The sequence below is a fragment of the Triplophysa rosa genome, linkage group LG8 (assembly GCF_024868665.1).
Source record: "Triplophysa rosa linkage group LG8, Trosa_1v2, whole genome shotgun sequence".
In the NCBI taxonomy this organism is placed as follows: Eukaryota; Metazoa; Chordata; class Actinopteri; order Cypriniformes; family Nemacheilidae; genus Triplophysa; species Triplophysa rosa.
This window is the reverse complement of record NC_079897.1, coordinates 362,678-387,627: the sequence shown is the minus strand read 5'-3', so window position 1 is coordinate 387,627 and position 24,950 is coordinate 362,678. Positions and strand designations below refer to the sequence as shown.

The 24,950-nt window shown below is 41.0% G+C and overlaps 5 protein-coding genes across 5 annotated transcripts; 2 read left to right on the top strand and 3 right to left on the bottom strand.

Annotated features, from left to right (window-relative positions):
- Positions 1-8: 8 nt before the first annotated feature.
- nr0b2a (nuclear receptor subfamily 0, group B, member 2a) lies at positions 9-2,437 on the top strand. The gene is made up of 2 exons (XM_057339267.1): positions 9-1,791; positions 1,877-2,437. The coding sequence occupies exons 1-2, from the start codon at positions 1,269-1,271 to the stop codon at positions 2,116-2,118; spliced, it is 765 nt and encodes a 254-aa protein (XP_057195250.1). The 5' UTR covers positions 9-1,268; the 3' UTR covers positions 2,119-2,437.
- Positions 2,438-7,076: 4,639 nt separating this feature from the next.
- On the top strand, positions 7,077-9,898 carry LOC130557486 (nuclear receptor subfamily 0 group B member 2-like). Its single transcript, XM_057339268.1, has 2 exons — positions 7,077-9,202; positions 9,288-9,898. Exons 1-2 carry the CDS (start codon positions 8,680-8,682, stop codon positions 9,527-9,529), a joined length of 765 nt encoding a protein of 254 aa, XP_057195251.1. The 5' UTR covers positions 7,077-8,679; the 3' UTR covers positions 9,530-9,898.
- Positions 9,899-13,003: 3,105 nt separating this feature from the next.
- On the bottom strand, positions 13,004-16,588 carry kdf1a (keratinocyte differentiation factor 1a). Its single transcript, XM_057339266.1, has 4 exons — positions 16,349-16,588; positions 14,177-15,207; positions 13,785-13,850; positions 13,004-13,427 (listed from the first exon to the last, which is right to left on the bottom strand). Exons 2-4 carry the CDS (start codon positions 15,186-15,188, stop codon positions 13,375-13,377), a joined length of 1,131 nt encoding a protein of 376 aa, XP_057195249.1. The 5' UTR covers positions 15,189-15,207; positions 16,349-16,588; the 3' UTR covers positions 13,004-13,374.
- Positions 16,589-17,525: 937 nt separating this feature from the next.
- On the bottom strand, positions 17,526-20,210 carry tpbgl (trophoblast glycoprotein-like). Its single transcript, XM_057339269.1, has 2 exons — positions 19,792-20,210; positions 17,526-19,633 (listed from the first exon to the last, which is right to left on the bottom strand). The coding sequence occupies exons 1-2, from the start codon at positions 20,076-20,078 to the stop codon at positions 19,171-19,173; spliced, it is 750 nt and encodes a 249-aa protein (XP_057195252.1). The 5' UTR covers positions 20,079-20,210; the 3' UTR covers positions 17,526-19,170.
- Positions 20,211-20,462: 252 nt separating this feature from the next.
- On the bottom strand, positions 20,463-24,267 carry tmem222a (transmembrane protein 222a). The gene is made up of 6 exons (XM_057339271.1): positions 24,114-24,267; positions 23,533-23,617; positions 23,412-23,443; positions 23,130-23,226; positions 22,209-22,339; positions 20,463-21,251 (listed from the first exon to the last, which is right to left on the bottom strand). The coding sequence occupies exons 1-6, from the start codon at positions 24,230-24,232 to the stop codon at positions 21,164-21,166; spliced, it is 552 nt and encodes a 183-aa protein (XP_057195254.1). The 5' UTR covers positions 24,233-24,267; the 3' UTR covers positions 20,463-21,163.
- Positions 24,268-24,950: the final 683 nt, after the last annotated feature.

Genomic DNA, 24,950 nt, shown 5'->3' with positions numbered 1-24,950 from the left:
ATCTAAATGTGTAAAAATATACGTTGTTGCCATAATGACTTGAGCATATATTTTGTTCCAGTGTGTCATCTGCAGATCCTGAGAGAGGGTCAGTGTTTTAAAACGATATAAAACGAGAAGTTGGCTTTGAATATGTTAAACATTGTTCAGGGTCATATCGTAGCACTATTAAATCTCACTACTTTTCATATTCTGTGTTTTAGAGAAGGTTAAGTCAAGTCCATTTGAATTTGATAGCATTTTTCTCAATTTCATTGTTGCAAAGCAGCTTTACTGTACATACGTTACATTTAAAAAAGAATAAGAGGAATAGACGAATAAAAAAATACAATTCAATTACATTACGTTTACGCATTTGGCAGACGCTTTTATCCAAAGCCACTTACATTGCATTCTACTCTACTTTTTTTAAAAGAACAAAATATAAGACAGTATGTGGTATTAAAACACCTGGTTTTCACCATGCAAGGTGCATTAATGAAATGCAACTGAAACAAATACTACGCTGGATTAGAAACTGTAAATTGTTCAATTGAAGTATATTATTATTCAAGCTTTTTATATGTCAGATACACAGTTATATAGAGAACATGAAGAGTTTTTGTGACATTTTTCAAAAATCATGTTTTTCTTGCGTTAGTTAGCTGTATTTTCGGAGTTATTATGGCTTAAATCTAAACAAACCGACTGCAGTTTGATAGATATGAATTGGAATGCACAATAAAAAAACATGATTTTTGAAAAAAAAATGAAAACGGAGTATTCTCATTTTAGAACCAAACCCCATCTTCATAAATAACTGTGTATGTGACAAATAAAAATGGATCTTGGATCTATGATTGGAAGGTAAATTGACTCTCAAACTCAGACTCATAGTCACGTCTTCTGTGTGCCGTGTTTCATGCGAGTCATGTGACAGTGAAGCAACCGTCAGCGCTCGACGTGTCTCAGAAGTTCATTGCCCTTCCACTCTCTTCCGGTTGGCGTTTGTCCCGCTTGTAAGTCTGTGACAATAGCGGTCATATAAGTGAATACCTGCAGAGTCCTTGGATGCTTGGTACAGCCTGGTGCAACGACTATACGCTGGAGATAACATCACCTCACCTAAAATACATCTCGGCTACCTTATCACCATTGCTTGTTTATCTGACACACGGAGTGGGTCAAGGTTCAGAAGTTCAACCCGCTGTGAGCTCGTTATAAATAGGAGCTCCTTTCAGATACGGTGAGTGTCTCAGCGCTTCGGACCACACGTGTCGCGCACCGTCATGGATTCTGAATGTCACTGCTGTGGCGACTACAGTAAAGGACAGTCGAACGCCATCCTCTTCAACATCCTCAGCCGCCCCGAACCGAGCGCGCCCAACTACGGCCGGGTTCCTCACGCCTGCCGCTGCGACACGCGCAGGAAAGTGTGTTTGAGAACGCCCGACGACACGTGCCGGGTGGCGTCGAGCGTGCTGGTCAAGACCATGCACTTCATGAGGAGTTTGCCTGCGTTTCAACAGCTGCCGCCCAAAGACCAGCTGTCTCTGCTGCAGAACTGCTGGACGCCTCTCTTCATTCTGGGTCTGGCTCAGGACGGGGTCCGCTTCGCCATCCACGACGCTCCAGCAGCCAGCATGCTGAAACAGATTCTCCTCAACCGCCCGGAGACGGACAGGTCGGAGCGCGAGCAGCCCACCCTGGGCGGCGTGCAAACTCTTAAAGCGTGTCTGAAGAAGTTCAGGAGTCTGGATTTGAGCCCTAAGGAGTACGCTTACTTAAAAGGCACCATCATATTCAACCCTGGTAGGTCTTTTGCAGTCCCGCTTTGCTCTTTGACTGTAGAAAGGTGATGTTTTCCTCACACGTGTGCTTGTTTCTTGTTCTTCAGATGTGCCGGGTCTGAAGGCGTCTCTGTTTGTGGAGGGTCTGCAGTATGAAGCTCAACAGGCTCTGAAGGAGGTCTTGGTTCCTCCTCATCCAGAAGACACGGGCCGATTCGCCCGCATCCTCCTTGCCGCGTCCACGCTGAAGGTCATCACCCCCGCGCTCGTCACAGAACTGTTCTTCAGGCCCGTCATCGGTCAGGCGGAACTTCTGGATCTCTTGATGGATATGCTGTTCACCAGGTAGTGACCTTCAACAGAACATTCAGCACCTTGCGAAGGGGTTACATCTGAAATATGATTCCAGAAGTTACAGGTTCCGTCATTGTTTACACACTTGAATGAAATCACTGCATCTTTCTGACGCGCCGTGTAGGTCACAAGTGTGTGATTTATTTCTTTGTGTTGTTGTTTTTGCTGGCTGTGTTAGAAGCACACTTGTTGTTCTTTAAGTACAGGATGGAGTTTTTCTTGTAGATGAATACCTCTGTATGTGCTGGAGCTGTGTATTATGTCTCTGTGAGAAATCAACATATCAATGTTTTTTGTATGTTCATCATTATTAAACCTATTTTTACACTAGTTTTGGTGTGTTTGGTTTTGCGTTCATGTCATGTGTGAGTCTTTTATAAATGAGTTATGAAAGTGGAAAAGCAGTGATGTTTATGGGCGCCGCAAATCGGTCAAAAGTTTTTGGACACTTACTCACTTTATAATAATAATAAACTCATCAAAATTATGAAATAAAACAAAGGTAACAATGGGAATTATGTTGTTATTAAAAAAAATGATAAATTAAAACGTGTTATTCAGTGTAGTCACCATTTGACTAGAATTTGCAGAAATGTTTTCTTGTCATTTTCTCAATCTGCTTCTGGAGGTCTCGCCCTCAGATGCTTTTCAAACAACATGAAAGGGCTTCCCATCTGTTCTGTGCTCTTGTTGGCTGCCCTTTCTTCAGTCAAAGCCATCCGTCTCAAAAACATTTTTTATTAAATAAAATGTTAGTTTTGCCATGAAAAAAACATGTTTGTTTGCAAAATTATGTTTCTGTCTACCAAACTAATTTCCGACATTTAAGCACACTTTTTTAAATCAAAGGTTTTTTAAAATAAGGAGAAACATTTCACCCAAAACTTTTGACCGGTAGTGTATATAATTGTATAAATTGTGTGATCAGATACTGTATATACAGTTAGTGTATGAAGTGTAAAAACACATATCTGAAGAAAACGCATTTAAAATCTGACAATCCTCTCATTATTTACTCATCCTCGTGTCTTCTCAGATTTCTTCAGGTAAACACAAATGAATCGTTTTATATTAAGATGCTGCCATGTTATCTTCTTATATGGGACTCGACATGTTGAAACTCCAGAAAGCACGAACGTCATTAAAGTAAACACAAATGACTCAGTGGGTTCATAAACACCTTCGAAAGTGAAACCATACGTCTGTCATAGTTCATTTAGTGATTGTGTTGTTATGTATTCATGAAAACACAGATACATACCAGCAAGACACATTGAAATGAATTCAAAATGTCCAATGGTAACGCTTTAGTTTGTGTTTGAATTAAGAAATGAAGTCATGTCCTTCTGGGATGAGAGATTTGTCATATTTGAGTGAACTATCCCTTTAAATAGTCTCTGATGATGAGGTCACGTGATGACTATTGTTTGAGAAGTTTGTCATTGCGTAACACATAACATACAGTATATAGTGTACGGTAGAATTACATTCTCGTCTTAAGCTTCAGAGATTTACAGACGCTTCACCAGCATGACTTACACATTTATTTCTGAAGAAAGGTCAAAATGTCGTCGTGACGTGTGAAGTCACTGTTCCAGGGTCAGACACACAATCACACAATACACATCACTATGGAAGGCCATTAAGGCCAAAACGTGTGAAACTAACGTGTTAACACGCAATTACGCGTTAACACGTAATTGCGTGTTAACACGTAGTACATGTTAACACGTAATTGAGCGTTAACGCGTAATTGCGTGTTAACACGTCGTTTTAAACTACACGTAATTACGTGTTAACACGTGGTTTTGTGCATGCACATTGGACCACGGAGCTTTACCACCACCTACTGGCGTGGTGGTATTGCTCAAACAAACAGAACCAACAGACTAGGCTTCTAAATTGCAAGATTTTATCTAAAATATATTCTGAACAATGTATTTTGTGGGCATAAGTAGTCTACAACTATAGAATGATTACATACTAATTAAAAAATTAACTATTGTTTAAATTGACTTTTTAAATGCTGAATGTCATGGCCATTTTCAGCATCAAAATATAAATTGTGTAAGTTTAATTGCATATTCTCTCCAAATAACACTTATAATGTAGCACATTTCTATAGACAAGTCTTTTTACTTACATGTTAAAAAGTAAACGAATATCAATATTCATATGTCAACCCCAATGCATTCATTTTTTGTTAGTGAGCTACTTTCATAACATCCTTAAGACTTATAAAGGCAACCTGTGTGTAGTGGAATGAAGTCAATGTTTTTATTGGTTATTTGTTATCACATATTGGCATTCACCTCTGTCTTCTTTATTTCCAGTGTGTTAGTTGTTTAGGTATGGAGGGGTGAGCAACAGGATGGCCAACTTTTTGATGACCATACAGCCAAACTAACTTATGACTTGTTTGATCGTTAAAAAAACAAAAAAGAAAGCAACAGTTTTGTATGGATGATTTGCTAGGTGTACAGAATCCACACCGACACTGGGAGAACATGCAAACTCCACACAGAAAGGCTTTCCATCCCAGAAGGGGCTCGAACCAGGGTCAGTGTACAGAAGATCTCCCGTTATTGGTATTGGAAGCTGGTATACTGAGATATCTTTGTGCATTGTTCTGTAATATTTTTCAAGGTTCAGTGAATCCATTAACACATTTTTTTCATTGTGCACTCAAGACACATAACACCTTTTTTCAAATTGAATCACAATAAATAACAGTGTATTATTACAAACTGTTTTCAGGTGCTGGGGTGTGTTCCAATTATGTACTAGAAAATTAATGATTTCAGCCATACACGTTCAAAATTAATTAGGATACAGTAAATAGGCTACAGCTAGACATAATAATATTATGTATTATTATACATAATAATAGGTAATGGTAATGTTTTTCCTACATTTCTATACCTTTTATTTTGCCTTTACTGTCTGTACTAATATGCGTTCACTGTAAAGCTGCTTTGCAACAATGCTAAATTATAAAAGTGCATTAGTAATAAATCTAAATTAATTACATTTTTGGAATAGAATATTCACATAAACTTTTTTATAAATTCCACATAGCCAACACCGTCCTTGGTAACAGACATCACAACTTTTATGTATTTTGTTTACTGGTTATAAGTAATGGAACAACCTTTAAGGATTTCCAGTCTTTATAAAAGACTCATCACCAATTCATTATCACATAATTATACACATTTCCATGTTTGTACAATAAAATTAATGCATGGAGTATCACATCTCTGAAAGGCTTTATCCCTATTCTAAATTCCAATGCCCTAAACTGGAGGTAAGGCATCTGGGTTAGAGGTTCTGACTGAGTGGCAAGGTAATAAGTTGTGTCTCCAGAGAATGACAGGACACACACTCAGTTTTCTTTTAAGCTTCATAGTATTGCTCTTTTTTTGTACAAATCAATGCTATTGTTGTGAATATTAATGCTTTTGGGTAGACAAACAATAGCACATATGAATGACTATTTTTACCATCACACTGTAGTTTTTTCAGGTTGGAATACTATTCACAGGTCCCTGTCATACAAAGACTGTTTTTCTCTTTATCCTGTTTTAAACTACTAGTGTCTTTGGACAAAGTGGTGAATTCGCCTGAAAGAGATCAACAGAACATAGTTTACATACACATGCCTAAATACGCATGTGCATATTCTATGTGCATCATACTATTGTAATTGTTTATGGTGCATTTTAATGTGTTTTTACGTGGCTTGCTCCAGTAACACACGTACAAGCTCTTTTCACTCACTAAGGGTTTATTCAGAAGTCATAAATGACAAACATGACGACAATGATAATAAAAATCAGACATAAGAACTGAAAATATTGACAAATAATTGCATCTTTGTCTTTTATACGACTCAATCAACAAACTGTTATAGTAACATCACAACAAACACCAAAAAAAAGAATATAACGGTTAACTGACAATCATATATCAATCAAACTAACACAAAAAATAAAGCATAAACATGCGGTATACAATTCAGAATCACAAGTAAACAAACACACCATACTTTACACGCTAAAGCAATAAACGTACAACAGTAACCACCTACAGAAAGGTGCAAGAAAACAAAGAAAACTATTCCACACTTCGTTAACTTTACCTGTCTGATTTTAACACACAAAAAAGAGTGCAAGCGCATTAGTACATTAGTGCTCAGCTGNTTCTATGAATCGCACTTGAATGAAAAAATGATCGTAAAATCAAATTTAGGACAGTTTCTATGCAAATAATACAATAAAAAATGAGACCCGGGAGACTGCTGATAATAGATTAGCTTGGGGTTCTGTAAATTCCATTAACATGGCTTTCATTAGAATGGTCGTACTCTTTCCATACCATGTTACTGTGTTCTACCTTTTTCTGTGATTTTCCTTTTGTTTGGTTTTCGTCCTGTAAAGCTGCTGTGAAACAATGCTACATTGTGAACAGTGCTATGTAGATCGAATGGAATTGAATAAGTATGACACTGCGCAAACAAGAACCTGTTTATTTGAGTCTGATACTAGAAGCTTTAGAACAAACATGAAGAAGAACGAGGAAGATCAAGACTTTTGCACTCTTAGAAAAAATGATCATTAGGTGTCTTCTAAGAAGGTGTGATTTCTGTGATCAATGCCTTCATTGATTTAGATTTTGATTGCGTTGAGTTTTTACTGTAGTACTTTTATCTCTCTTCATCCGTCAACACTGAAAGACGGTACGTGATTTTCTTGTGTGTGTGTGTGTGTGTGTGTGTGTGGAAACAGAAGGTCATTATGGGAATGTGAGGGAATTACACGAATAGCTCCTGTTGATGTGATTGAAAGCAATAAAATAATTCAATTATCTGCTTCAGCTCTCTGTGCTAGGCACTGCTGAGATAATAAACCAGGACACAAAAACATGTCAATGACAGATGATAAACGCTCTCTCTCATCTCACAACCCGTCACAAGAAAACTCACTCGATATATTCCATAAAGCACAGCACACTGTGTTTTTTACTACAGCTAAAATAAATACTAAAACTAGATTAAAAACATGATCAGTTTTTGGACCATAACAATCTATTTCAATCTAAACTTAATAACATTTGAACCAAATGAATTGAATTCTTTTTATTTATTATAACTGATCCACTACACCGTGTATATGTTACATTAATGCTATGTGTCTAATCCACACCAAAATTAGCTTTTTTTGCTGCCTTCACAAATCCACTTTTTAAAAATGTTTTTTTACCTTTTTCAATAGGTTAATAAAAAATGTATCTAAATGTGTAAAAATATACGTTGTTGCCATAATGACTTGAGCATATATTTTGTTCCAGTGTGTCATCTGCAGATCCTGAGAGAGGGTCAGTGTTTTAAAACGATATAAAACGAGAAGTTGGCTTTGAATATGTTAAACATTGTTCAGGGTCATATCGTAGCACTATTAAATCTCACTACTTTACATATTCTGTGTTTTAGAGAAGGTTAAGTCAAGTCCATTTGAATTTGATAGCATTTTTCTCAATTTCATTGTTGCAAAGCAGCTTTACTGTACATACGTTACATTTAAAAAAGAATAAGAGGAATAGACGAATAAAAAAATACAATTCAATTACATTACGTTTACGCATTTGGCAGACGCTTTTATCCAAAGCCACTTACATTGCATTCTACTCTACTTTTTTTAAAAGAACAAAATATAAGACAGTATGTGGTATTAAAACACCTGGTTTTCACCATGCAAGGTGCATTAATGAAATGCAACTGAAACAAATACTACGCTGGATTAGAAACTGTAAATTGTTCAATTGAAGTATATTATTATTCAAGCTTTTTATATGTCAGATACACAGTTATATAGAGAACATGAAGAGTTTTTGTGACATTTTTCAAAAATCATGTTTTTCTTGCGTTAGTTAGCTGTATTTTCGGAGTTATTATGGCTTAAATCTAAACAAACCGACTGCAGTTTGATAGATATGAATTGGAATGCACAATAAAAAAACATGATTTTTGAAAAAAAAATGAAAACGGAGTATTCTCATTTTAGAACCAAACCCCATCTTCATAAATAACTGTGTATGTGACAAATAAAAATGGATCTTGGATCTATGATTGGAAGGTAAATTGACTCTCAAACTCAGACTCATAGTCACGTCTTCTGTGTGCCGTGTTTCATGCGAGTCATGTGACAGTGAAGCAACCGTCAGCGCTCGACGTGTCTCAGAAGTTCATTGCCCTTCCACTCTCTTCCGGTTGGCGTTTGTCCCGCTAGTAAGTCTGTGACAATAGCGGTCATATAAGTGAATACCTGCAGAGTCCTTGGATGCTTGGTACAGCCTGGTGCAACGACTATACGCTGGAGATAACATCACCTCACCTAAAATACATCTCGGCTACCTTATCACCATTGCTTGTTTATCTGACACACGGAGTGGGTCAAGGTTCAGAAGTTCAACCCGCTGTGAGCTCGTTATAAATAGGAGCTCCTTTCAGATACGGTGAGTGTCTCAGCGCTTCGGACCACACGTGTCGCGCACCGTCATGGATTCTGAATGTCACTGCTGTGGCGACTACAGTAAAGGACAGTCGAACGCCATCCTCTTCAACATCCTCAGCCGCCCCGAACCGAGCGCGCCCAACTACGGCCGGGTTCCTCACGCCTGCCGCTGCGACACGCGCAGGAAAGTGTGTTTGAGAACGCCCGACGACACGTGCCGGGTGGCGTCGAGCGTGCTGGTCAAGACCATGCACTTCATGAGGAGTTTGCCTGCGTTTCAACAGCTGCCGCCCAAAGACCAGCTGTCTCTGCTGCAGAACTGCTGGACGCCACTCTTCATTCTGGGTCTGGCTCAGGACGGGGTCCGCTTCGCCATCCACGACGCTCCAGCAGCCAGCATGCTGAAACAGATTCTCCTCAACCGCCCGGAGACGGACAGGTCGGAGCGCGAGCAGCCCACCCTGGGCGGCGTGCAAACTCTTAAAGCGTGTCTGAAGAAGTTCAGGAGTCTGGATTTGAGCCCTAAGGAGTACGCTTACTTAAAAGGCACCATCATATTCAACCCTGGTAGGTCTTTTGCAGTCCCGCTTTGCTCTTTGACTGTAGAAAGGTGATGTTTTCCTCACACGTGTGCTTGTTTCTTGATCTTCAGATGTGCCGGGTCTGAAGGCGTCTCTGTTTGTGGAGGGTCTGCAGTATGAAGCTCAACAGGCTCTGAAGGAGGTCTTGGTTCCTCCTCATCCAGAAGACACGGGCCGATTCGCCCGCATCCTCCTAGCCGCGTCCACGCTGAAGGTCATCACACCCGCGCTCGTCACAGAACTGTTCTTCAGGCCCGTCATCGGTCAGGCGGAACTTCTGGATCTCTTGATGGATATGCTGTTCACCAGGTAGTGACCTTCAACAGAACATTCAGCACCTTGCGAAGGGGTTACATCTGAAATATGATTCCAGAAGTTACAGGTTCCGTCATTGTTTACACACTTGAATGAAATCACTGCATCTTTCTGACGCGCCGTATAGGTCACAAGTGTGTGATTTATTTCTTTGTGTTGTTGTTTTTGCTGGCTGTGTTAGAAGCACACTTGTTGTTCTTTAAGTACAGGATGGAGTTTTTCTTGTAGATGAATACCTCTGTATGTGCTGGAGCTGTGTATTATGTCTCTGTGAGAAATCAACATATCAATGTTTTTTGTATGTTCATCATTATTAAACCTATTTTTACACTAGTTTTGGTGTGTTTGGTTTTGCGTTCATGTCATGTGTGAGTCTTTTATAAATGAGTTATGAAAGTGGAAAAGCAGTGATGTTTATGGGCGCCGCAAATCGGTCAAAAGTTTTTGGACACTTACTCACTTTATAATAATAAAAAACTCATCAAAATTATGAAATAAAACAAAGGTAACAATGGGAATTATGTTGTTATTAAAAAAAATGATAAATTAAAACGTGTTATTCAGTGTAGTCACCATTTGACTAGAATTTGCAGAAATGTTTTCTTGTCATTTTCTCAATCAGCTTCTGGAGGTCTCGCCCTCAGATGCTTTTCAAACAACATGAAAGGGCTTCCCATCTGTTCTGTGCTCTTGTTGGCTGCCCTTTCTTCAGTCAAAGCCATCCGTCTCAAAAACATTTTTTATTAAATAAAATGTTAGTTTTGCCATGAAAAAAACATGTTTGTTTGCAAAATTATGTTTCTGTCTACCAAACTAATTTCCGACATTTAAGCACACTTTTTTAAATCAAAGGTTTTTTAAAATAAGGAGAAACATTTCACCCAAAACTTTTGACCGGTAGTGTATATAATTGTATAAATTGTGTGATCAGATACTGTATATACAGTTAGTGTATGAAGTGTAAAAACACATATCTGAAGAAAACGCATTTAAAATCTGACAATCCTCTCATTATTTACTCATCCTCGTGTCTTCTCAGATTTCTTCAGGTAAACACAAATGAATCGTTTTATATTAAGATGCTGCCATGTTATCTTCTTATATGGGACTCGACATGTTGAAACTCCAGAAAGCACGAACGTCATTAAAGTAAACACAAATGACTCAGTGGGTTCATAAACACCTTCGAAAGTGAAACCATACGTCTGTCATAGTTCATTTAGTGATTGTGTTGTTATGTATTCATGAAAACACAGATACATACCAGCAAGACACATTGAAATGAATTCAAAATGTCCAATGGTAACGCTTTAGTTTGTGTTTGAATAAAGAAATGAAGTCATGTCCTTCTGGGATGAGAGATTTGTCATATTTGAGTGAACTATCCCTTTAAATAGTCTCTGATGATGAGGTCACGTGATGACTATTGTTTGAGAAGTTTGTCATTGCGTAACACATAACATACAGTATATAGTGTACGGTAGAATTACATTCTCGTCTTAAGCTTCAGAGATTTACAGACGCTTCACCAGCATGACTTACACATTTATTTCTGAAGAAAGGTCAAAATGTCGTCGTGACGTGTGAAGTCACTGTTCCAGGGTCAGACACACAATCACACAATACACATCACCATTCTACCAGTGCATGACACATCTGGACCTCTCCTTCCTCCAAAAACACACGATATACGTAAGGTTGTAACGTCTGAACTGTGTGGTGAAGTGAAGTGAGTGTCACAGATCACATGATCACACGGACATACAGCTCCAGGTTCAGGTGTGATGTGATTGATGTGTGATGTGATGTGATGTGATGTGATGCCGCCCTCTTGTGCTGAACACCAACAAAACAAGTCACGAAATGAAATACAAGCCACTGATATATGGAACGCCATTAAGGCCAAAACGTGTGAAACTAACGTGTTAACACGCAATTACGCGTTAACACGTAATTGCGTGTTAACGCGTAGTACGTGTTAACACGTAATTGCGCGTTAACGCGTAATTGCGTGTTAACACGTTAGTTTCACACGTTTTGGCCTTAATGGCGTTCCATACTGATACGCCATCATACAAAAAAACACACATATACAAGATACAAATATTTCTTACATCTTACATCACAGAAAGCAAAACGACAGAGCACAAAGAAAGGTCAAAAGTGGTCTGGCACATTGCATTGTGGGATATAGTTTGTCACACAGTTTCAGTGTCGTATTGGCAAATGTAGTCTGATCAGCAGACCAACACAACAGAAGACGAACGACTCCAATCTCGTGTTTGCCTGAGGTAGAATGAAGTCATTCATACAGAATTTCTCAGATGAGCGAGTTAAAGAAACATTAATCCATCCTATAGTGGTTGTAAATCTGTATGTGAGGAAGATATTTTGAGAAACGTCTCATGACATGAGGATGAATGAATGTTTATTTTTGAGTGGAACATCACATTCGGAGCGGAGTGTTGAATGACTGAAGTGCTTTAGAGCGCTCATGATAAACTTCACATGATTTATGATGTTCTGGAAGTGAAATGGACTTGATGTTACTCCTCGTGAACTGCATGCGTTTCGTTGTACGGTATGAAGAGGACAGTTGTAAGGGGAATTTTCTGCCCCTCCTCCCCAAACACAGGGATTTTGTTTCCTTTCTACTGTCAAACCAGCCAAACAAGTTCATAACACAGTGACCTGAGGGAGCAGAAGGGAGGAGGCGACAGCAATGCGATCTTGCAAGAAAAATGCTACATGTTAAAGATGGAAAGAGAGGGAGAGAGAGAGAGAGAGAGAGGACAAACCTCAACTTAAAGGGGTCATATGACACGGCTAAAAGGAATATTATGGTTTGTTTTAGATGTGATGTAATGTGTAAACACGATTTAAGGTTGATAAACGCTGTATTTTCCACACACCGTGCATGTTTGTATCTCCTCTTTGCTCCGCCTCTCTGAAACACACAGATGTTTAACAAAGCTCATGGCTCTGAAAAGCGAGGTGTGCTGTGATTGGTCAGTTCACCAGTGCGTAGTGATTGGTGGAATACTGCAAGCGTGTGAGGGTAATGTAACGCCTCTGACCATATTTGTAACATCAGGTTCCTCTTCAGTTGTACTGACAGGTACGCCCACCTTACTTGTGTTTACATTTGGGCGGTCTCTGTCAAATCAGACCACCAACTGATGTAGATTTGTGGGGGTGTGGTTACACGAGGTGTTTCAGGCAGGTCTGGTGAGCATTCGCTTTTACTTAGAATGACTCTTTTGTTCCCACACTTTCATTTCTGCAGTTTTACTTGTCTAATACATGCATGGGCAACACACCAAAAACACGTATTTGCGCCATATGACCCCTTTAAAACACGTACATGTGGAAGTATGTTGGAGTAAAATCCGCTCTGAAAGACGCCACTCCCACATCACCTGACAAATGGTGCGCGCACGGACTGACCGAATGAATGCAGCGGTTGCTAAAATCACAGAAAATAATGGGGATATTCCCTTTTTATTTCAATAAAAAAACAACAACAAATCTTCACAAAGCATTTCAAGACGTTCCACGGCACAAAAGTGGCTTTTCAGTTCTGATGAAGGCATGAAAAAGAAGAGAGGACCCGAGACTGAAGGACGGCGGATAGCACAGCACGATGCTGTCATTAATACACAACAGACGCGACTTGTCTTAACAAAAGTAAAACTAGAACAAATACTCAACAACAGTCTTTGATGATTGTGTAACATTTGTTCAACATGTAACTGCACGACACTGAAGTCGACGTAAGAACACGTAAGTGAATCCTTCAGACGTCCGACACTCGGTGGGCAGCACAAACCGAAGGGACGGCAGCTAGCGTAACAGCGGAGCGCCTGATGAATCTGTAGCCGAGCTCGAGTAGTAATCTGTGAAAGAAAAAAACTGGTTTACATCTTATAAAAGCACAAATCTAAAAGACATGTCACATGTTCACAGGTCTGAAGCAGTTCCTGCTGGTTCTATAAAGATGGAGCGACACCATACCACTGAATGAACTGCCTGCAGGAGAGTGAAGAATGTGTGTGAGGTAAGAAGAGAAGCGACCGTCACAGTTTATGTAGAGGGGATGGGCAGGAGAGGGAAGATCAAAGACAGAAAGAGTCCGAAAATGTTGGGAAATGGAACTGTTCCAATAGGGCACTGACATAAAGATCACCCCGTCATCATCATCAGCCAACACATTCATGCCCCAAAACAGTAGAAATGAGGAGAGCGGGACTTACGTTTCCCTCTCATGTCTCGGGCTCGCACGTCTGAGTCTGTCGGATCGGACATCAGTACCTCAGGTTCTTCATGAGAAAAGAGAAATGATGTTCAAATGAAACACAGTCACGCACCGCTGAACTTTTCATAAAGGAACCAAGATTCTGTCGTTACGTCTTTCCAAACCCATACCAATGGAACACAAAGGGAGTTATTTATAATGTTCCATACGATGAAAGCAAACGGTGACCAGGCCTGTCAAGCAAGGGTTCCAGCCCATAAACCCTTCAAATATACCTTACGCACACAAGGCTTCAAAGAGCTCGATGTTTTCTGACAGCCGCCGGCCACCGTCCACTTTCAGTGTTCCACGGCAGAAATAGAGTCGTAGGCTTTAGAAACCATCTCTTACCATCACGAAAGCTGAAGGTCATGGTCTCGTTCCCGCTGTCGGGCAGCGTTCCGTCCCTCCTCCCGTTCACCTCTTGCGTTTTATAGTCTTTGCTTTTGTAACCTTTGGAGGATTTATTTCGGGTGCTGATGCGGATGACGCCGTGCACCAGGCGACACTCGGCCTCCTGCTCCTCCAGGTTGTAGTCGTGCGCGATGCTGTTGATCAGGTCGCTGATCTCGTTGGTCTTCCGCGAGAACGACAAGTCGGACGTGCATTTGGCCAGCTGTTCGATCTGGTGCAGTTTATAAAGTTCCAGGAGCTTTTTGGTGATGAGCGAGTCGATGTCCGTGCCGCCATCATCCAGGTCATCCAGATCCAGATCCTCCCGGGAGATGATGCTGCTGTGGCTGATGGGCCGCTGGCCGTCTCCCTTTGTCGTCGTCGTCGTCGCCGCCGTCCTGATCCGGCGCGGGGTCAGGGGGTACTCCACCACCCTCTTGCCGGCGATGTGGACGTCGCAGTACCTGAAGCTGCCGGAGCTGGGCAACTGCCTGGTCTTGCCGTCTTCCAGACTCACGCCGCACGTGGGGTTGGACAGCGCCACGCCGTTGGGCTTCCGCGGCTCCACCTCGGCTTTGGAAGGGTTATCTGTGGAGCTCTCATTGGCCGAGAGGCAGGGTTTGCGAGAGCCGTAGAGGCCGCAGGTGAGGACGCAACACAGCAGAGATTTACAGCCACTCCAGCCAAGCGACGTGCACGAGCCGCAGGCCTGAGTATTGACCTGAGGAGAGTCCGCCGAGCCCGGGATGAAGCCCAGGGTTTCTGATCCTCGTCCGTTGGCGTAGTGAGGATGACTCTTACGGGGAAACTGCGCGTCTGCGCTGCGTGGCTGCTCGCCGTACGCCTCTCTGTGCGTCTCCTGACTCGTGCTGCTGGAGTAAACGCGGCCCTGCCTGCAGCCATCGGATCGAGAGCGGCCCGAGCTGTGAGGATGACTCTTCGGATGAGTTCCTGTTCTGTGGCCAGGCATAACTCAACACATTCACCACCTGTAGAACACACAAACGTTACCTCGAGCTTCATTTCAGACATGAAAAACCACATGATTTGAAAAACAAAAACTACAGGAGGATGCGAGCGGTGGTTGGGGTCTATAAATTCAAACTAAACTAGTTTTCAAGAGTCTCTTAGTGGAAATCTCTTTGTTGTCAGAGACACGACGTCAGTGTCAGAGAAATAAAGAGTCACGTTTCACAAATGTGTTCTTGCAAAGCAGCTTCACAGAAAAAAAATCATTTGAGAACAAACAGCATAGACATAAATCAGCATCGAAATTAAAAATGATATCAAAACAGGAAAATGATCAAAGAGGCCTAACCCTTCTGAAAAAGAATCATGGCTTAGGCATAATAACCATGTGTTTAGGTTGTATTTGTGGTATTAAAAAACACGAATTATCATTAAAACTCCCGCTTGTCTAATGGACTGATATTTTGAGAGAATCCACAAATGTGAAAAAGCCAAAGACAAACTTCATATCGTGCGATTCCTTATTTTATGTTCATTGTACAATAATACAAACCTGTACATAAAACAAGACACAAATGTATAAATTCATCACATGAAATCACTGCAGATGTCAATCTAGACTCTCTCTCTGTTTGTTTACAGACGTCTGTCAAATGTAAACATGCAGTTACGTTCAGATTTTAACATTCTGCATACAAAGCTGAAGCCGCTGCATGTGATTGTCATGTAGGGTAGAAGGTTTTCTTTGGTGGGCAAGAATTACTTGATGATCAAGTTTGTGTTTACATGTATTCTAAATGCTCGAAATACCTCCAGACTGATGAGGATGAGAAAGAAATACAAAAGACACATGGATTAAACTTACTATTGTTAGTTGTGTTGTGTTATTTAAACATACAGAGAGATCAAAACACGTTGAATGTCCAGCAGGCCTGTAAACACTACATCTGAGATTACAAACAGACGGAGTTTATTTCAACTTTGCACTTTCATTATTATGTTTAGCATTCATTCGGTTGAACTGTACTGCGCCTTTAAGAACTACATTTATCGACTTTACATCGTGATGTAGGCTCGCAAACCTTGAAAAATCCCCACACAGCAGACACACCAGTGTAATGTATTGTATTGAGTGAGTTTGGGGCTGTTTCAGACACTTACCGCATAGGATCAGATGAATCTCTGTTGTTTAGAGCGCGAGAGGATCGCGGAAGTGTCGCGCGCCTGAACACGGGTCCTTTACAGAGATATTAATTCCACTTCATCGGTATCTGAACCGATTCATCGAGTGCACAAACACGCACAACACGTATCGATCTGCCCGTTTCAGGTCGGACTCATACTGAAGCTCTGCTCGATTAGATTCGTGCCGTGTTTTACCTGCGGCTACAGGTAAACCACTCCCACACTCAGGTGAGCCGTGACGTCACGCGGATGTGACGCTTCAATCCTTTTCATTCAGATTTATTTTTACTGAAAAAATAAGAACAGTAGAGACATAAGAAAAACGGTACTAAGGAAATGATACAAAAACATGAAAATGACCAAATACATCATGTTACGATTTTTCAGATGTACCTTATCAGTATTTATTCCACGTCTCGTTGGAATGCTTGATTCTGATTGGCCAGTCGCGACATTTGCGGGTTCGTTATTCCCAGATAACAACCGCTCAAAACTAATAACACACGGTAACCCGGATGCAGCAAATCAGTTTGACAGCTTTTTTGACAAATTAATATAAATATGTCTTTTAATAACATATGTGACATTATATTATATTCACTAATGATTAAACCAGATTGTCTGTTCGTGACATTTGAACGTAGTTTCTTACCTTAAAACTGAAAGTAAACGGCTTCTCCTCGCGGAAGGTCTGCATCCGGTAAAAATGAACTAATCAAATATTTCACATTCACATTTCATGTCCAGATTTTCTCTCATGTGTCAAGTAGCCGTGTAATAAGCAGGATAATGTACAAGCAGCCAGCTGTTATCATGAAATAAACCCTTCAGTGTGACACCCGTACTAATTTTAAAAAGCATTATATATATATATATAGGCTACTGTATAGAGAGAGAGAGAGAGAGAGAGAGCACAAAAGCGTTTTTCTATGATCACAGGTAATATTCAAATAAAAACGTATATAATGTAAATGATATTATCACAGAGTAGGCCTATTAAGTAAGTGTTGTCTGGAGTATATGGTAGTCAAAATGTTTAATGATTTCTGTATGATTAAATTGTTTGTAAATGAGCATAAATAGAAACATTTACACGTATTGTAGAAATGTCAATAAGATTTTATTTCTTTTCAGGTCTAGAAATCATGTTACACTTTTATTTACATATATCCACCGAAAATTTTTATTTCTACAGAAATTCACACTGGCCTGCTTGGCAACAAATGGATTTTAAAGACAATTTGGGTTGGACTTCATTTCAACGTAATGCCACACACACACACACACACACACACACACACACACACACACACACACGCACGCACACACACACACACACACACACACACACACACACACACACACACACACACACACTCTCTCCCTCTCTAATAGACTTCTTTGCCAAAAGCAAAGACACAGATTAATATGGGCTGTCTGCTCTTGTTCAATTGCAGTCATTAGCCGTGAGCTCCAGCAGACACACACACACATGCACACACACACGCACGCACGCACGCACACACACACGCACAGGGAACACTCCAAATCCTTCATTGTGCCCCATTTTCACCCTGTCTTCATCTTCCTCTTCTTCCTCAACCAGCAGTGAGATGAGCCATAACCAAATAATGAGGACACAAGCTGTACCTGTGTGCGTGCGTGTGTGTGTGTGTGTGTGTGTGCGTGCGCGTGGGGCCGTTCGGAGCGGAGAATATGAATCTGGTGTATATCTTATGAAAGCGTCAGATTGATCACAGAACATTAGACAGAGAGATGTTGTGATTGAATTGTGTTAATCATAAATACAGCAGTGTTTGTGTATCATTCAACAAAATGTTGTTCTCATTCACATTACTTCATTTCACCACACGTGTGTCCCATCTTATGGATGTAGATTTTGCTTCACAAATGTTCGCTTGAAAAGAAGAGTTCAGCCAAAAATCTAAATTCAGTGGAGCACAACAGAAGATATTTTGAGAAATGTCTCTGGTTTCGTGTTCATACAATGGAAGTCATTGGAGCTCAGTGTTGTTTGATCGTCAACATTCTTCAAAATATCTTCTGTTGTGTTCTGATGAAGAAAGAAACTCGCACAGGTTTGAGTAAATGATGAAAGAATTTCATTTCATTTGGCTGAACTGTCACTTTAAAGCCATCTGTGTGCTTTAAAATGCTAAAAGTTGACAAAACGATATCCTTTATCTAGTAAGAAGGAAACTATGCTTCATGGCTCTGATGTCTAAAGGTTTGATCCAGTTTTCACTCTTCTACACACCGAAACGCAACAAACATCTCTAAAGACACACATCGCACAGTTCTTTGTGTCGCGGTTATAACGCCACATCAGACGGAATCTGTGCAGCGTGGACCGCAGACGGGACACGTCCCACACGCGTGTCCGCTTGAGCTCGATCCTGTGAGACTTGCTGCAGTCGTGGATCGGAGTCAAGTTCATAGCGGTACTGATAACCCTCCAGCACGTCTCTGCAGGCTTCATAAAAGTCGGCGATCCATTTCTTGATGCCCTTTCGGTTAAGATAGACCACAAAGAGGAAGACCATTCCCACGAATCCCAGCACGAGTCCGAGGAACACGTAAGATGTCTGAAGGGTCAAGTGGATGACCTCTTCGCCCACGGGTTGGACGCGACACCCGAGGGCCTGAGCGCTCAGAGCCAGCAGCGAGACGTGCCGCAGCGCCGCCGGGAACGCGCAAAACAGCTTCTCCACATCCCCCACCCTGACCCTCGAAGAGTTCAGCCAGTTCACAAACTCTTCCGTGTCACACGTGCACGCTTACGGATTCTGACTCAACAGCAGCCGGACGCGAGGCAGTCGCTCCAGCTCCCGCAGACCCTCGCCGCTGAAGCTGCGCATGGCGTTTCGGGTCAGGTCCAGCTCCAGAAGCCGCTCCACGCCGGAGAATGCGCTGCTGTGCACGGCCGACAGGGAGTTCTCGCTCAGATGGAGATGCTGCAGGTTGGGCAGAGGGGAAAACATGGCCGGAGGCAGAAGGACGAGGTGATTGGCTGACAGGTCGAGACGCTGCAGGCTTGAGAGCCGACCCCAGCGCAGGGCAGTGATGAGGTCTGTCAGGGAGGTGTAGTTATGAAGAGAAGACCTGAGACTGAGCTCCTGCAGAGGACTTCCGGGGACGGAGAAGGCTTCGGGATGGATCAGAACCAGACGGTTGTCGTTCAGGATCAGAGAACGCAGCGTCTGCAGAGATGAGAACTCCTGCGAGCCCACCTCCATAATTCTAAACGCAAAATACCATGAAATATATCACGTGGTTACATTATTACAATTCACAGGAACGATGACGTAATGCATACTGACAAATTGTTCAATGCTCGGTCACTTCTCTGGACAAAAGAATCGTTTAAATACAAAGACAGATAAAAGTTTGTTTGTTACCCGTTACTGCTCAGGTTCAGGTGAGTGACATTCTGCAGCGCGTTAAACGCGCTCTGCTCGAGACGCTGAATGGAGTTTCCGGTGATGCTCAGGCGCGTGGCGTCGCGCGGTATCGCGGCAGGTATCCGGGAGAGTCCAGCGGACGCGCAGCTCACCGTGCGTTGCGTCTCCGAACACTCGCAGCGCGGCGGGCAGAACGCCGCGACGCACGCGGAGACGCACAGCATCGCGCAGACGAGCGTCAGCGGCGGCATTCTCCAAACATTGACAATCATAATCCGGCACATGCGTCGCCTTCTTCACGCGCTGCTGTCTCGAGCGTAGTGCGCGTGCTGTAGTAAACATCATCTGACACGCGTGCAGCGCGCTCGCTGTACATTATTATAAAGCCAGCACGTGCGAATGTATGTGGGTGGGGCTTCATGTTCTCCGTTAAACATCCATCAGTTCAGAGCAACAATACATAAATACCGTCTTTTACAAAATATCTTCTTTTGTGTTCCACTGAAGAAAAAAAATTGATGAGAGAATTTTCAGTTTGGTTGAACTGTTTAAGCGTGAATATTGTGAACAAATACAACGAGATAAAACATTGTGTATGTAATGTGTATATACTTAAAGTCCCAGTGAAAATAAAAATGACAATGCCTTTTTTTCATTAAATATCGCAGCGTTTATTGTCAATAGTTTATCAATGTGTGGCTCGTTCTCTTTTTAAAAATCGTTTGCCCTCATAATCTTCAGTTCAAATCTGAAAACGCACTTCCTTCCTGTTATGACTATCCCTCTTAAATGACGTATGTTAGACGGCTTGGGCGGAGCATCCGTTAACTCCTCCCCTTCAACTGTCAGTCTGCTGCCAGTGCCATTTAAAAATGCAACGGCTGTTTTTACACATCCGATCAAATCGCAGAGAAGACTAAAGCCACGCCCACTATTTTTCTCATTTAAAATTCCATTTCACTGGAAATGCGTCAAAATACGGAAGTAAAAATGATCGCAACTTCCGGTGCATGGGGACTTTAATCGTATATTATAAATGAACATTACAAACATAAAAAAATAACTGAGCGTATTAAAAGCAAACCGATCTGTCTGTGAGCGTTCTAGAAACACACAACAAATCTGTTTCTCAGCAAAAAAAGTTCATGTGATATGATTACATGACATGAAGAGGTTTATCTAAGCAGAGATGAAAACAACCCTGTAATCCACTCATTTATCACGGTACTGACAGTCTGCGTGTGTTCTCAGCTCAGTCTGTGTGATAGAACAGAGTACAGATCGGATTCTCTGTGACTGTCAGACGGCCGTACGGCTGCTGCTCAATGTTTCAGTTCATGTCTGACGCTGGTGTCAGCTGTCATGTGAGTCATCGCAGGTGAACGGCGAGAGAGATCGTCACCATGACCCCACAGATCATCAGGAACGGCAGCCAGGTCTTCAGGAACCCCACGAAACTGTGAACAAAGAGCAAAGACCTTCAGATAAACACAACACAAACCCGAAGCTTGGGAAATAAAGCGTCCTAAAGAGAGTTGTGTAGAAGAGAAGCGAAGTGAATTTTTCCTTAAAAAAGTGCCTTGTGGACTTTTTGACGACACTCTTGTGAGACATTTACAGTCTCTCTCTCTTTCAGGAGACGTGTGTCCTGGTGTCCTCTGATTCACACTGAGAGTCCCAGTGGACGTTTGTGCACACATGAGGACGCTGGTGATAAATCATTGAGTCTGAGGTGAGGACACACTTACCTGTGACTCGCACACGTGAAAATAAACACGTCACGAAAATCTACATGTGTCTCCTCACACGTGCCATCTGAGAGGTCTTGGGTTAATTCATTCACTGTGTGCTTAACTGTCAGATGTGATTTCGTAAAAATAAACATTACCGGTAAAAACGAAACACAAAATCTCAGAGATGCTTGACATCATATTGAATACTTTCGTCCAGTCCCAATAAATAAAATATTTATTTCTATGAAATTTGATTTCTGAAGCACTTTTTATCATTTGTATTATTGCAAAGCAGCTGTTCAGAAAACACATTTTAGCACAAAAACCATAGAGACAAAGAAAGAAATGAGCTCAGTTGATAAGCGTTGTGTTAGCTGTGCAAAAAGTTGTGGGTTTGATTCCCAGAGGACACACACACTAATCGAATGAACAGCATGAATGTCACTGTTTATAAAAACATCTGCCCAATACATAAATGTACATTTAATACAAAAATAAGACAAATGCACATACAAACTCGAGAATGATGAAAATACAGTTTGTAATGTAAAGTCACATCTACAGGATTTCAAACTGTTGTATTAATAGCATCTTTAAGAGTGTACATGTGTTTTGACGTGTGTGTATCCGGCGTTATTGTATTGTGTTGTAGTTTATATTGTTTTAATGAGACAGACTCACCTGACATGTTTACTGTAAATGAAGGACAGTAAACAGAGATTGACCATATTCCATGAAGAGCTGTTGTCATAGCACATGAGATTCAGAGCCATGGCTACATGTGAGTGACAGTTATCACAACACAGATTGTGCTGCAATCACAAACACAAGTAAACAAACAAACAAAAGAATTAATCACACAAACAAAACTGCCTTCTTTATCATAAAAACACTGTCAAACACAGCCAAATATATTATATTTTGCAAGTTATATATGATATTTAATTACACTACATCTGTCACTCTCTAAATCAGCATAAATTAAAGGTACTACAACAAATGTACGTAGAAATACTTGCATTTATATAGACCGTTTCACAGGACTCGCGCGCGCCTGACCCCCAGTTAACTTCCGGTTTTGTGTTTGGCTAGTGTCTAAGATTATAACTATTTATATTTTATTTCATGTATGTTCATATTAATTTAAAAAAGATTGTATTAAATAAACGAATGTTGAATTTTGTTGTATGTTCATTTTATTAAATGGCTCGCGTAGTTCTGTCACATTTAAAGAAACCGTGTGGTACTCTGACATCGAGCGGTTGAGCTTGGTATCGCAGTCCAAAGTCAAAATATTGGACAAGTAACGCATCTTCTCGGTTTCTCTTGATTGTTATCAGAAATAATCTACAGGCACTCTATTGTTTGTGAATGTGTATCGGAAGTTAAAGTGGGGTCACAAGTGTGCGCATGCGCAGTAACATTTGTTTATGTTGTTAAGATGTAACCGTCTATATACAATTATACCGTATTGTTTTTGCATAGCATTAATGACAATGAGATTTGATGTTTTTTGCAGATAGTGTTTTTAGTAATTCTGTGTTATATGATGCATGTAATGTCACATGACAGTTAGAGTTAGACAGAGAGTAAATGTCTCACCATTCTAGATTTATATTCCTCAGACGCCTCATGCACAGCTACATCCCAGCCATTAACCCCTCCACTGTACACCCGATTCTTATCCAGCCTCCAGTATCTGAAACAACAGGACACATTAAACACACAGCTGCACGTGTGTGTGTGTGTGTGTGTGTGTGTGTGTGTGTGTGTGTGTGTGTGTGTGTGTGTGTGTGTGTGTGTGTGTGTGTGTGTGTGCGTGCGTGCGCGTGTGTGTGCGTGTGTGTGTGTGACAACAACATCAACTCGTTCCCTTTGACTCACTTTGTTGGTTTTCCAAAGGCCATGTTGTCCTCCTAAAGAGAAAAATATGAATCAGAGTCATTACTAATAAACGACAGTCACGATAAACAACATTTAATAATAATATTGAATAAACACTCACTGATACAAAGTATGGCCCTGCGAAATCTCTGATGACCCCCGTAGAGGTGCAGATGCCCATGTGTCCAATGAATGGCAAAAACCACCTGTAGTCACAAAACACCGTCACTGCCTCAACGTGTCGTGTTATGACAAAAAGTTCAGTACTGTGAGATTTATATATATTTATATGTATATATTGAGAAAAACGAATTTCTATGTATGGTGGTGTAACCGGTCCTACTCGTCCCGCTCTGCGCGAGCCTCGAACCGTCGTCGGTCCGGATGGGAGACGCGCGCTCTAAGCAGGCTAGAGCGTCTTTGTTGGTCGGGAGTGAGGTTTACACACTGCACAGCTCTTCACTAGCTGGCCTCCGTTACAGTATCACTCTTATATAATAACTGTAAATCCCCTATAGAAGTTGCATATACACATTTCCATTCACATACAGGAGCTCGATTCAGCTACTGTATATGAATATATATTGTTCATAAACAGTGGTGAAGCTGAACGTGTGAAATATGATGACGTTTGTTATGGTTTGTGCAGGAAGCGCGTTTGCGTACGTCATCGCCCGTAACATATTTGAGCTCGTTACTCACGTCAGTACCGGGATCGGTGTCCACACGATACAGTAGGGATAGCGACTCATTTCTTTGTCGACTTTCTCGAAACCTCCCTGAAAGTGTTTCATCGTGTCGATCTCGTTGACATCCGCCATCACGCGCCACCCACGGTGACGTCATGCGGTGCGGCGCCACGGGACGGGAAGGGTCTTGACGTCAGGACGTTGTGAAGAACTTACTTTTTGGTGTTTTGAAGAATCCTCAAAGAATTTACCATACTAGCCATAGTATTTATATGATTAATTTGATCCTTTTGTTAGCAAAATTTCATATACACAGATATGAATATTCCAGATTTTCGGGAAGAAAACCCTGTTTTATGTCCTTTAAAAAAGAAATGGAACTTTATGTTGATTCAATTCGATTTTCTTTGAAACAAAAGGCACTGAAAACTTTGAAACGTGGTGATTTCTTTCATATATTTTTGTAAACTCCCCCTAGTGTTCGTTTATGTCTATATTATGATACTATATTACTGTCAATAAGAGAAAAAAAACTGCGTTTGAAAGCATAATATTTTAATATTTTAGTGGGTTTTATTAAACAATATACAGCACCCGGACCCCCAACATAAGGGCAAAGTTTTTAACTTGCTTTTCAAAACAAAACACGTTTTACCATCTTTTTAATTAAGAGTATACAATTATTAATACAATTGTTGTCACAGTGTGAAAAATCGTAATAATATTTAAGCGAAACAGTTTTTATGTATTATTTCTTTATGACAGATGTTTTGGACAGGTTTGGTGTTTGAATGTATGAATGTTATCTTGTCATAATAATATACATTAAGTGTACAGTGTATTTCATCAG

Excerpts from the sequence above, each read along its gene's own strand:
- kdf1a (XM_057339266.1), bottom strand. The coding sequence starts at position 15,188 with ATGCCTGGCCACAGAACAGGAACTCATCCGAAGAGTCATCCTCACAGC. Across the intron at positions 13,851-14,176 it reads GACCTTCAGCTTTCGTGATG|AACCTGAGGTACTGATGTCC; the intron begins GTAAGAGATGGT and ends TTTCTCATGAAG. Across the intron at positions 13,428-13,784 it reads CCGAGACATGAGAGGGAAAC|ATTACTACTCGAGCTCGGCT; the intron begins GTAAGTCCCGCT and ends TTTCTTTCACAG.
- LOC130557486 (XM_057339268.1), top strand. The coding sequence starts at position 8,680 with ATGGATTCTGAATGTCACTGCTGTGGCGACTACAGTAAAGGACAGTCG. Across the intron at positions 9,203-9,287 it reads CACCATCATATTCAACCCTG|ATGTGCCGGGTCTGAAGGCG; the intron begins GTAGGTCTTTTG and ends CTTGATCTTCAG.
- nr0b2a (XM_057339267.1), top strand. The coding sequence starts at position 1,269 with ATGGATTCTGAATGTCACTGCTGTGGCGACTACAGTAAAGGACAGTCG. Across the intron at positions 1,792-1,876 it reads CACCATCATATTCAACCCTG|ATGTGCCGGGTCTGAAGGCG; the intron begins GTAGGTCTTTTG and ends CTTGTTCTTCAG.
- tpbgl (XM_057339269.1), bottom strand. The coding sequence starts at position 20,078 with ATGTGCCGGATTATGATTGTCAATGTTTGGAGAATGCCGCCGCTGACG. Across the intron at positions 19,634-19,791 it reads CTGAACCTGAGCAGTAACGG|AATTATGGAGGTGGGCTCGC; the intron begins GTAACAAACAAA and ends TTTTGCGTTTAG.
- tmem222a (XM_057339271.1), bottom strand. The coding sequence starts at position 24,232 with ATGGCGGATGTCAACGAGATCGACACGATGAAACACTTTCAGGGAGGT. Across the intron at positions 23,444-23,532 it reads CAGGGCCATACTTTGTATCA|GAGGACAACATGGCCTTTGG; the intron begins GTGAGTGTTTAT and ends TTTTCTCTTTAG. Across the intron at positions 22,340-23,129 it reads AGGAATATAAATCTAGAATG|CACAATCTGTGTTGTGATAA; the intron begins GTGAGACATTTA and ends TTGTGATTGCAG.